Raw genomic sequence first — 12,140 nt, forward strand, 5'->3', positions numbered from 1 at the left:
CCAAAGTTAACAAAATAAATATACACAACTTTAATGCATGTTTTTAACATTAAGGTTGTGGTGTTATCATATTTTTGCAACTATTACCCGTGTCAATATCTTTGCAACTTTGACTGTAATATCAATTTGCTGATGCCATGCTTGCTTGCTTTTTTTAATGCACAAATGCCACAGCGCAGTGGTGTAAATGGGTTCCCACTTGTTTTACGCATATTTTTTTTTTAATGCCATAAACTTTCTATTTTGCATAATCTTTTTTACAACCACATAGTATTTATTGCCAAAACTGTTACGGCATAAAACAGTTTTATTGCAGAATTCTCTTACAACATAACCAATGTAAGCCGAATGGGCCTTTACTCATAATTTGGTTGAATTCGAATATTGTTCAGGCAGAAAATTACTTAGCTTAAATTAGTTACTGTTCGCATAATTTAGGGCTGTTTCACCATCCATTGATTAGTGTTAATTGGACCGGTTAAATGTGATTGCCGTCTCTATTTTGTTTTGTTTGAATAGACGGAGATGGCAATGGATGGTGAAAAACAAGCCCCTTTTTTTTTTTTTTTTTTTTTTTTTTTTTTTCTTTAATGGCTTTCACTCTTGCCGTGATAGCAAGACGTATTTTGCCAGTGTCGGCGTAGAGACATTACACACGTGAGGAGAATGTTCGGTTTTTGAAATTTTGATCTTGGGGAAGGAACAGACAGGAGACCTAAACAAATAACATATGTTATGGACGGCACAAAGACCACAAAGACAATTACATTTTTTTTTTTTTTAATCATCAGGGTATTGGAAGAGTTTTAAGCATGCTAGCATAAAAGGAAGAGTTGAAAAGGAAACAAAAAATAATATAATAATAGCATGCTGCAGATACTACAACTTAATGTTGTGGCACTGAATAAATTTGATTAAGATTTTTATCAAGGAAGAATCAAGTAGAGCAAGAAGAGTCAGAAAGTTAATAGGTCGCGGAACATCCTTAGGCAGCGCGTCATATAGAGAGTAAGTGAGTCTACCGCAACTGAAAAAAATGTGATCTAAAGAACCCTCGTCGAGACCACATTCACACAAAGAGTTGTCCCGAACCCTGATTTTAGACAAGAACACCGGAGTACAGACATGACCTAAACGGAGTCGGCAAATGGTAGAAGTGACCCATTTATTAGCTGAGCGGAAACGGTAAAACCAAGGCTTTCGGGGGATTAACGGTTGGATGTTCCCATAGTGTCGACCTTTCTGGAGTCTGGAGGAGTCCCACATAGTCTGCCAGGAATTCCTCAAGTCATTCTGAACGGACATCATTAGGTCTGATGGTAAAATGATGTTATAATCCTGGAACCGATTTCAATGGCATCTTTTGCCCATGTGTCCGCTCTTTCATTACCTATTATGCCGCAGTGACCTGGAATCCATGCAAGCGTAACTTCTAGTCCCTGTTGTTTGCATCGGTATAGAGACTCTTTAATTTTTAATATAATTGGAAACTTTGTTTTCATTTTAAAATGGTTACCGACAATTGCTTGCAGGCAGCTTTTGGAATCGGAAAAAATTAAAGCTTTTGAGATGTTATGCGAATTCGAAAATCTTATAGCCTCTAAGATAGCAATGGATTCCCCAGTGAAAACCGATGATTGAGATGGTCCTTTCTGAGTCAAAACAATTTGGTATTTGGGAATCCATACAGCTGATCCTACACTACCATTGGGGTCTAACTTAGAAGCATCTGTGAAAATGGGTAGCCAGTCCTCCCATTCTTGTAATTTTTTATTAAATTTAATATTGGCCGCTGGGCTATCCTTGTCAATGCCAAAATCAAGGATAACATTGGGGATGTAGGTTAAGGACTCATAGTTGACCTCAAAAATAGGATTGGTGTTGGTCGTATATATAGGGGACGGAAGATTTTTCAACTTGGAATATGAGACAATGTACTTCGGTTTTTCCTTATTTGACCAATACGTGTTTTCAGATACTTCTTGGGAAAGCTCCTCCAGACGAGGAAGAAGAGGATGATTGGAGATAGAACACGCCTTAAAGATGAAACGGTCTGCCAAGTATTGCCTGCGGAGGGAGAGGGGAGGATCCAAGCATTCAACCTGCATAGCGATTTTTGGTGAGGATTTCATTGCACCTAGAGTGATACGCAGACATTTGGCTTGAATCAGGTCCAACTTTTTAAGAGCATTTTTATTACAGGGTTCAATCACGAGCGAGCCATAGTCAAACTGACTGCGGATCACTGCATTGTACACGAGCTTTTGGCAGTATGGGTGAGCGCCCCACCAAACCCCAGAGAGAGCCCGAAGAACATTAATACCCTTTCGCATTTGCTGGTTACATACTCCAAATGCGGAACGCCAGTCATCTTAGAATCCAGGAAGACTCCGAGGAATTTCACAGCGTCCAAACAGGGGATGACCTCATCATCATACCGGATATCCATGATAGGAATGGATCTGCTACGTGTGAAAGTTACTATGCAGCTTTTAGATGGTGATAAAGTCAGACCATGATCATCTAGCCAGATCTTGAGATAACTGAGCGCTTCATTGAGTTTAGAAGGAGCAGCATCTGTTGACTGAGAACTGGTATACAGCACCAAGTCATCAGCATACTGAAGTATACTACAGAAGGGGGAGACAGATTGTTCAATATCATACGTATATATATTATAAAGAAGAGGGGAGAGCACCGAACCTTGAGGGAGTCCCTGCCATAGGGTACGAGGAGGGAGGAAACTATTGCCAGATCGAATTTTTATGGTACGTCCTATGAACAACTTACAAACAAAGTGAACTATCCTCGCAGGAATACTCAGCTGAAGCATTTTTGCTCTGAGTACTGGAAGAAGAACATTGTCGTATGCGGCAGAGATGTCCAAGAAGCACCCAACGAGATGTTGTTTTTTGGAGAAGGCCAATCTAATGTCTGAGGTCAGAATCGATAAGTTGTCCATTGTACTTTTTCCTTTACGGAATCCGAACTGAGAGTTTGCGAGTAATTTTTCCTTTTCTACGAACCATTCCAACCTATTCTTAATAAGATGTTCGAAGATTTTACCAATTGATGCAGACAAAGCAATTGGGCGATAAGAGCTAGCTACCTGAGGGTCCTTCCCTGGTTTAAGGAATGGGATAATAATTTGGCTCGTCCATTCCTGTGGGATTTCACCAGTCACGAAAAACAAATTGTACAGTTTTAGTAGATGTTCCTTTGAGAAGCGATTAAGTTTCCGGATAAAAAGATAGGGAATGCCATCTTCTCCGGGGGAACTGTTACGTAGTCCATCTAAAGCCAACTCAAGTTCAGTGAATGTGAAGGGATTGTCGAGAGGACCTAGTTCCGCAGGGGGAAGGGAAGGGTCGATACAGGATTTCTCTGGAACTGATGAAGGAGCCAATTTGTCCGCAAACTCTGCCAACCAGGAAGGAGGGTTAGGAGAGGCTGAACAAACAGGATGGAAAGAGCCCCGAAATCTTTTAATATTTTTCCATACCAGCGATGGCGGGGTTCTAGGGTTGAGGCTTTCGCAAAATCCCTTCCATCCTTTCTTTTTTGCTTTATTTAGGAGACGTTTAGTACGGGCAGAAATTTTTTGATAGGCAACAAAATCATCGGAAAGACCAGACTCATTAAACTTACGTTCCGCGTTGTCTCTTGCTTTGATCGCCGCCGTGCATTCTGCATCCCACCAGGGAGGTGAAGGGATTTTGCTACTACGTATTTTTTTCTTAGGGATGTACTTATCTGCTGCTTCTAGTAGAATCGATTGGAAGTAGAGGTATAAATCTAAGGGATTTGATAGGTTGGGATCTAGCTCTTTTAATTTATTTTCAATATAATGAGAGTAGCTTGGCCAGTCCGCTTTATCCAACCTATATTGAAGGAGGGGTTGGGGGACGGGTGAGGGAAGAACAGAGGATGGCTGGGAAATAATTATAGGGAAGTGATCACTTCCGAATGACTGACTCAGAACCTGATAGGATAGCGAACACGAAAGATTGGGAGAGCTAGCAGACAAATCCAGAACAGAGTTGGGGTTTTGTCCGGGATATACCCGATGAGTGGGAGAGCCGTCGTTGATGATTACGACATTAATGTCATCAAACAGGTCCAGAAGGAAGGAAGAAAATATGTCAGAATGTGATGAACCCCAGGAGGTGTTATGACTATTAAAATCACCCATAATGAGGAGAGGAGGTGGGATCGAGAACAAGATTGTAGAAAGGTCGGGTATTAAGTTGATATTTGGGTGTGGGATATAAATTGATACGCAATTAATTCCCATGACATTGGCCGCAACAGCGTTAATATCATGGGAATGAGGAGGGAGAGGGATTTGGGAGAAAGTGTAACCTCTTTTAATCAATAACGCACAACCAGCACGTCCATCACCGCGGTCCTCCCGAAGGCATGAGAAGCCCGGGATCCTAAACTGGGAACCCGGTCTCAGCCATGTCTCCGAAATGGCCGCCACTGAAACGAAGTGCTCGTTGATGAGATTGATTAGTTCTGGTTTTTTAGGGATGATACTACGACTATTCCATTGAAGAAAATTGGCCTGGGGGGCCATTGGAGAAGGATAATCGCTCAGCAAGTGAAACCATTAATGGGGCAACGTCGGGCGGTAAACAATCGCTCCATTTGGCGATTATATTCGTGAGAAGTTTGAATAGTAATTCCATAAGGTCATCATTGGGGGTCTCAACTGGCATCCGCCGTGACGATAGGGCGTAGCCATTGGGGAGTTGGGATTGTGGGGTCGAGATAATATCTCTATGGGCTTGCCGGTCATAGCCTGGAGACAGAGGGGACCTTGCTCTAGATTTACGGATGATCGTCTTACGGTATGAAGCTGAGGGAGGCGATTGGGGAGGAAGGGGAGGGCGAACAGGCGAGGGAGACTGCCATGAGGGAGAGTTGGGCTCGAACATAATCTTGGCCACGTCGGCGTAAGGACGACGTACAGCCGGAAAACGAGAGGACGCTTCCTGGTAAGAGATGCTGTGTTCCGACATTGCCAGTTTGATAGATTTTTGCCTACAATATTCAGGGCAACGTTGGTCTGTCGCATAATGATTGCCTGAGCAGTATAAACAGGTTACATGCTCAGCAGCGATGTTGCATCCTTCACCAGGGTGTTTTGTGCACACTTGAAGCATCGGGCATCAGAGCGGCATTGGGCCTGAATATGACCAAACCTCAGACATTTCCGGCATTGAATTGTTGGGAGCACGTACACTTCGACCTTCAACGATGTATAAAACGCAAAGATTTTCTGAGGAAGCTTTTGACCTTCGAAGGTCACTACAACGGTTTGCGTTGGAACCCATGATGGAGGACCTCCCTCATTGGTTACCTTGCGCTGAAGGCGCCGGGCTTTAAGAATTTTACCTGGTCCGTCTATGAGGTCAGTAGCGTCAACAAATTCTTCCATTGACCAGTCGACTGGTACACCACGAATCAATCCCATTCGAGAAACATTGTACGATGGAATATTTGCTTTGTATTTGTGACGTGATAAGCAGGGATTCTCTAAGATATTGTTGGCATCCGCAGCGGTCTTAAACTCAACCGAGACACGGTTTCTACCTACGGACTTGATACCATCTTTTTTGATGTTTTGGACGTTATCTCTGGCAAAGGCAAGACCAACCTTAATAGGTTGCAGTGAAATGCCCGAGTTGCTAGAATCCGCGTCTCGGGAGATGTGAACAATAAATGGGCCACTATCTTCACTGTTGTATTTGCGGGATTCCGCGTCTAAGTCAGGGTGTTTATAAATGCCTGCTATGGATGCGTTGTCGATGTCCGTTCCCTGCATCACCTTTTTACCTTTAGGTTCGGCCCTATCGGGCGATGATAGTTCCAAAGAACTAAGACTGCGCTTTCGTGCATTGTTCAGCGTGTCAAACTCCATCGTGTTCGTGAAACTACCACCGCCCGGATCCGGGGGCTCCTCGTTCCCCTCCATGGTTTTGGCTCTTGGCCAACCGGTCAGATGGGTTATTAAGTTAGATAAATATTATAGATTAATTAATCCACCACCAGATGGTTAATTTACAAGGATTATTATTTTAGTGGGAATATAACCTAAAAATTGAACAGACTCACTGCACGGCACTTCTGTCAATCTCGACTATTCAATTCAAACAGCCCCTTAATGTAACTTTGAATATTGTTACCAACCAATTTTATGTCTGGAAAGCAAATATTCATATGTATTTAACAGCTTTGCCAGCCCGCCCCCTTTTACTGTTTCGCAATCCAAGTATCAAATATTAATTACAATTTTACAAATTCTAACCTTAATAACTTATTTTTCTAGTCATCAATAGTAAATTAGGTAATTTATTTTCGGACATAGTTTGGAAGGATTTCGGCCTATCAAAATTCGGCTGAATTACAAATATGCTAAACAAGATTATGCATAGTAAAATTAATAAATATTATGCTAAAATAAAATTCGGGTAAACCATTTTTCAGCAATATACGCAAGTTTAAGATTTGTCATAAATAAATTAAACGAAACCTGTTATGCGTAAAAAGTTTGGACAATATAAGTATGCCAAATAGATGTCACCCGTGTAAATGGTGTGTAATAAATGGTCCACATTGAATCATCTTTGATCAGAGACCATAAGTCGTCTGTCCCCAAACTCGTGATAGCATTCACCATCTCTTTCTATCCATATCTCATACCATGCGGTAGAAAGAAATGGTGAAAACGATTGTGATTCCAAGGTATCTTAGTGTTAGACAGTAAAGCCTCAGGATTCAGTACCTGTGCTTCAGCTTGTGATTCAAACAGAACAGCTCCGTTGACGGGCTGAGGTAGAGCATGTCTCCGTGCTGCAGGCCGAGGTCCTGCAGACGGCGCGACTTGCTGGAGGCGAGCTCCTCGCGGCGCGCGCGGTCGCGGTGCAGCGCGAACGCGAACGAGCGCAGGCGCAGCGCCTCGTGCACGCGTTCGTACAGCGCCGCCGTCGACTCCGAGCCGCTCGCCTCCACGCGCTGCGTGCCCTCCGCGGACTGCACTCGCAGCATCTGCAAATCGCCGTCCTCAAAGTTCAACATCGCACCTTCAAACTGCACCGTCATCCCTAGCTCTAGACCGCGCGACGACGGTTTCGAGCCGTCGGCGATGATGAACAAAGCTAAAATCTTGATTCTGAATTGAATAGCTATGTTGTGGGTTACGACGGTGGAAACATCGCAGAAGACTGGAAATTACACAAAAGTTTAAGTGCAAAAGTCAGGTGGAATATAGCCGCACGGCTCCGTTAAGGATCTGGACGGGGACGAAAGTGTTCGCCAGTTGTTAGGGAACGATTAGCCGTTGTGAAGAAAACTAAAATACGATTAATAACAAACAAATATTACCATTTTCTTTGAACCTGACATTTTGTTCTACACATTAGTACACATACACACTAGTAATCGCATACTTCTGTCATTTCACTTTTTTTCCAGTCGTTCATAATGTTTCACTTTTAGAGACGTACAATAATCCCTTTTTTACCATAACAGGCTATTGAACCAAAATTAACAAAAAAATACTTAATTAACTTAAAACTACGTAGTTATTTGTGCTATTTTTTATATTAATTGTTTTATTTAAATTGGACAAGAATAAATGGTCCTGAACCTAAATTTGCTTGAAGAAGGTTTCGGAATAGCTTTTCAAAGAGCATACTCACCGTTCCAATCCGCAAAAAGGTGCGTTCAAAACACTAGATTCGTGTTCAACTGTGGCAGATCAAAATCAAAACACATTTCAATGTTGTTATGTTATAATAATTTACTAATGATAAACTCAATTTAAAATAGTTTTTGATATAAGTATTTCAAAGCTATGAGAATTCAATACGTTTGCTTTGAGAAATGAAATAAGCGTTTGATTAAAATAATGATGGGAAGTGGGCGCATTCATCATTCAGCATCAGTGCAGTAGTGTGTGTGCTAGCTAAGCTAAATGTAACTTTGACATTTGACGTTTATTAACTTCAATTTTGCTAATGTCATTGTAGATAAAAAAAAAGTTTACTCATCGTAGAAATAAAAACACAAACACTACCGCATCACTACCGAAATATTTACAGTTGATTAGAGTTATTTATTCCAAATATTTGAAATAAATAACTGAACTAAATCTTAACCGTTGACCTCGCTTTATAAAAAAAGGGCAAATTGCCATAGAAACAAAAGGTAAACCAAATGAAGTATAAGAGTAATTAAATCTCAAAGCAAGTTTCGTAATTTTTTCCGCATTACATCATGCCATGTTAGCTGATTTCCAGCGCGTATAACTACGTTCCCGGAGGAGAGCGGCGTGTGTAGTCCAGCAGCTGCGTATTAATACTATTATATTTTGGGGACGAAATCTCACAAGTGTGTAGTTCGCGTAGTCTGAAGCCGCCCGCGGCCCGCGCTGCCCGCCCCACGCCGCCCGCCGACGCTCACGCTCGCGGAAAACCTGTTACAATATTTAACTGAAAACCATAGTTTCAAGTCAACTCAGAACTATAATACAAAGTTTGATTTTTTGTTAAGTTAGTATTTTGTGTCAAGCAGCTCCGGGCACTGCGATGTCGGCTGAGGGCGAGTGCGAGGGCGAGCCCGTGGACCTGTACATCTACGACCTGACGCAGGGTCTGGCCGCAATACTCTCCCCTGCCATCATGGGTAACTCGCCAACTGGCACTTGTTATGATTTAATTGTTGTTATGATTTTTAGTTTTTAGTGCTATAACTTATTAAGTATATTGATTACTAATTTCTTTTTTGATGTGGCAGCAATAGCCATGTCTATGTTGTTGGTATGTGTAGATTACTTGCAGACAAGGTAGAAGGGTAGAGGGTAAGGGTAGGGTAAAAGGGATAGGGGTAAGGTATATTTTATACTTAAAAGAAATGCATCAGGATGTTGGTGAATGTTGATCAAAATGATTCTTAAAGCATCAGATATTTACTCTTGCATAGAAGCGTGTTCAGATATTTTTGATCAAAAGTTTGCTCACAAGTTTATGAACTCGACTGTACATATTGTAATAATAAGGTGTAACTAATTTTAAAGTTTGCAACTAAAAACAAAATACAGAATAACTGGAGAAAGGCTATGTTTTATAAAATAAATCTGCACGTGAGAAAGTAGTGCAGGTAACTAAAATTTCACTATAATGATCACAATTGAACATCATTGATGACAACTTGATTGTACAAGTCAGTACAGTCAGCAGCAGAAGATGATGAGCGGTTATGTTGCCTGAAATGATCTAGACACAACTCTACTACAAAGGTAATAAGAGAGTGTTCAGATCATTTTAAGCACCAAACTTATGATCTCATCTACATGTGCTGCTGTGACAACATGAAACCTTTTCAAAGAAAAAGTCATTACGATTATCCTTGTTAATTAATACAATGTCATTATGACATTTATTGTGAACTGGTTCCATGGTGGCTCATGGATTAAAGCCCACAAAGTCCAGTGACCATATGCCAGATCTAGAACTTTCTGACTGGCCAGCAGAGACACAACCAGTAAGACTATTAAAACAATTCAGAATAGTGCATATGAGAGGTAGTCTACTAGAATCACCACATTCTCTAAATAAGCTTGTGCAGTCTGTGTTTAGCCTTACACCAAAAAAATTAAACATGTCTTGCACAAGCCCAAATTGCCAGTCTTCCATAGGCTGACATAATGTTAAGCATGTTAGATTAGGTTCAGTTAATTTACGACCTATAAATGCATGCCTTGATAAATCGCGTCGAACACGAACTACCGGGCATGCATTATTAAAGTTTGTAAGTTTCGTAAAATGTCGAGCGGTTGTCGAGCGGTTGTCGCGCAGCGTCCCATTTCCCGGCTGCCGATTGGTTTCAAGGACTGTTTTGTTGGACTACTTACCCACCTATACATAGCACTCTCACCTCGTCATCATAATGGCCTCGAGGTGAGAGTATTGTAGTGTTAAAAAAAAACCACAGAATGAATAATCATAACATAACATAACATAATCCTAGGTAAATTTACGCGGCGAGAATACCGCGGCGCCGGCGCGGGCGCGGGCGCGGGCTGCCTCTAGTTTACTTATTCCTCTGCACGCACACTAATCCTTTTAAAATAATACAAGTAAATAATAAGAAACTAACCCTATGTCACCAGCTGAAGATACCTTGTATAAGTCGCGTGTTTTCAGACGAATTTCATTCTAATTGTTTCTTATTTAAACATTTTGAATTTTTTAACTGACAGAATTCGTAAATCGCGAAGGTTTAGATCACATCACAGTAGTCAAAACTTGGATACTTTTGTTGGGAAATACTTTCTTGTGATTAAGAGTATCAAAGCGAGGCATAATTTTACAAGTGCTTCCTACTTCAGTAATCTGCGGCATGACTGCAACTTCTGAAGCCTTGGCAGAGCTGGTTGAATACTCAACACATTATACGCATAAATAAATGAGTCTCTCAACATTCTTATTAAAAATATTAAAATCTGTTCATATTAAAATCTAAGGTAATAATGAAATTTAATGCTTGTCAAATAGTGTTAATGCCTACTCAATAATGTAGGTACAGTCAAGTGTAAAAATATGTACTTATTTAAAGTTTTAGAAATATGTAAAGTCAAATAAATTGAATCATGACATGATGCAGGGTGTGACATTCAATTGAAATTGAAACTCTGATTTCTTTGACAAAAGTGTGAGATGTCAACATGACATTAGTAGCACAAGGTTCCACCCAGGGTCATGATTCAATTTGTTCAACTGTACCACAGACTCTTATTTCGGCGTAATAAGGCCGTGGTAACATATTTTTTATCCCCCAACGCAAAAAGAGGGGTGTTATAAATTTGACCGCTGTGTGTGTCTGTGTGTCTGTATGTCTGTCTGTGGCACCGTAGCTCTTAAACGGGTGGACCGATTTGAATGCGGTTTTCTTTATGCAATCGCAAGTAACGCGCGCCGTTTGGTGTCCCCCAGGGCGGCAGGTGGAGGGCGTGTGGCACACGTCGCTGGTGGTGTTTCGGGGGGAGTACTACTACGGCGGCGGCGGCGTCGCCTGCGCGCCCATCGTAGTACCACCACCACCACCACCACCCACAACACAACACTTTGTCCAGTCCAGAGGCTGCACCTACAGCCTAAAGCGCGGCCGCATTCACCGTCTCTTTCTACACTACTACCCCTTGTCCGGTTGTACGGTTTGATAGAAAGAAGCGATGAAAGCGATTGTGATTCAGAGTGCGTAAGGCCGCGGGCACGAAGTCGGGTGGCGGCGCGGCGAACGTGTTCCGTGTTCGTTTCGCGGCCGAAACACTCGCTGCACGTGGCTACCTGGCAGCACACGCAATGAACAGAGAACACGCTCGCCGCGCTGCTGCCCGTTGACTTCGTGGCTGCGGCCTTAGAGCCGAACAAACAATTGATTTTAGCAAATAGAGGTTATAACAAGCATAAAACGGGCGTTTACCGAGACGTTTCATATGCCACCCGAGCCGGTCGGCGAGGGTGGATAGACACGTCGAGGGAAAATAGGTTAATGCTCGAGTGTTACACTCTGCTTTTAACTTCGATGGCGAGGAAATGAAATAGCAACAGTGGAAACAATGATTCACTTTTATGTACCTTTTATTTTTTATGCATTATTATAATATTCCATTATTTTTATTTTACTGATTTAATTATGATATTGATTGTTTTTAGTTTTATATAAATTAAAAAATATAAAGAAACTTTTTTTTTGTGGCTGTTGACACCTGATTACTTTGGTCTTGAGTTGCTATTAGAGGAAGATTTTATTTTATGCACTAGAGCATAAAAAAGTCATTTTATGTCCCTAGATAAAGCATAAACACGAACTTTACGAGCATGAGAAATGAAAATGATATTTTTATGGCGAGGGTGGTATTTTGAATCCTGAGCGGAGATTCTAGAGTAGAATCTTGAGCGTAGCGAGGCATTCTAAAGTAGTACTTACTTATGCACGCACCTGATGGAAACTGGCCGTTGGTTTTAAATTATTCTTATGTCCTCTCAATTTCACATCCATTTGTTTGAAAGTATTAAAAAAAGTATAACGAAGCAAAGATTTAGTAGGTACATACATATCGATGGTGGAAG

At 41.4% G+C, this 12,140-nt stretch overlaps 3 protein-coding genes across 3 annotated transcripts in view; 2 read left to right on the forward strand and 1 right to left on the reverse strand.

Annotated features, from left to right (window-relative positions):
• Nucleotides 1-12,140, forward strand: part of LOC141434195 (uncharacterized) — a 73,212-nt gene that overhangs the window by 15,265 nt on the left and 45,807 nt on the right. The window lies entirely within an intron of this gene.
• LOC141434436 (nuclear protein localization protein 4 homolog) lies at nucleotides 6,784-7,474 on the reverse strand. Its single transcript, XM_074096856.1, has 2 exons — nucleotides 7,390-7,474; nucleotides 6,784-7,053 (listed from the first exon to the last, which is right to left on the reverse strand). Exons 1-2 carry the CDS (start codon nucleotides 7,408-7,410, stop codon nucleotides 6,784-6,786), a joined length of 291 nt encoding a protein of 96 aa, XP_073952957.1. The 5' UTR covers nucleotides 7,411-7,474.
• Nucleotides 7,958-11,227, forward strand: LOC141434437 (uncharacterized). The gene is made up of 3 exons (XM_074096857.1): nucleotides 7,958-8,214; nucleotides 8,581-8,691; nucleotides 11,001-11,227. Exons 2-3 carry the CDS (start codon nucleotides 8,595-8,597, stop codon nucleotides 11,225-11,227), a joined length of 324 nt encoding a protein of 107 aa, XP_073952958.1. The 5' UTR covers nucleotides 7,958-8,214; nucleotides 8,581-8,594.

The sequence above is a fragment of the Choristoneura fumiferana genome, chromosome 13 (assembly GCF_025370935.1).
Source record: "Choristoneura fumiferana chromosome 13, NRCan_CFum_1, whole genome shotgun sequence".
Classification (NCBI taxonomy): domain Eukaryota; kingdom Metazoa; phylum Arthropoda; class Insecta; order Lepidoptera; family Tortricidae; genus Choristoneura; species Choristoneura fumiferana.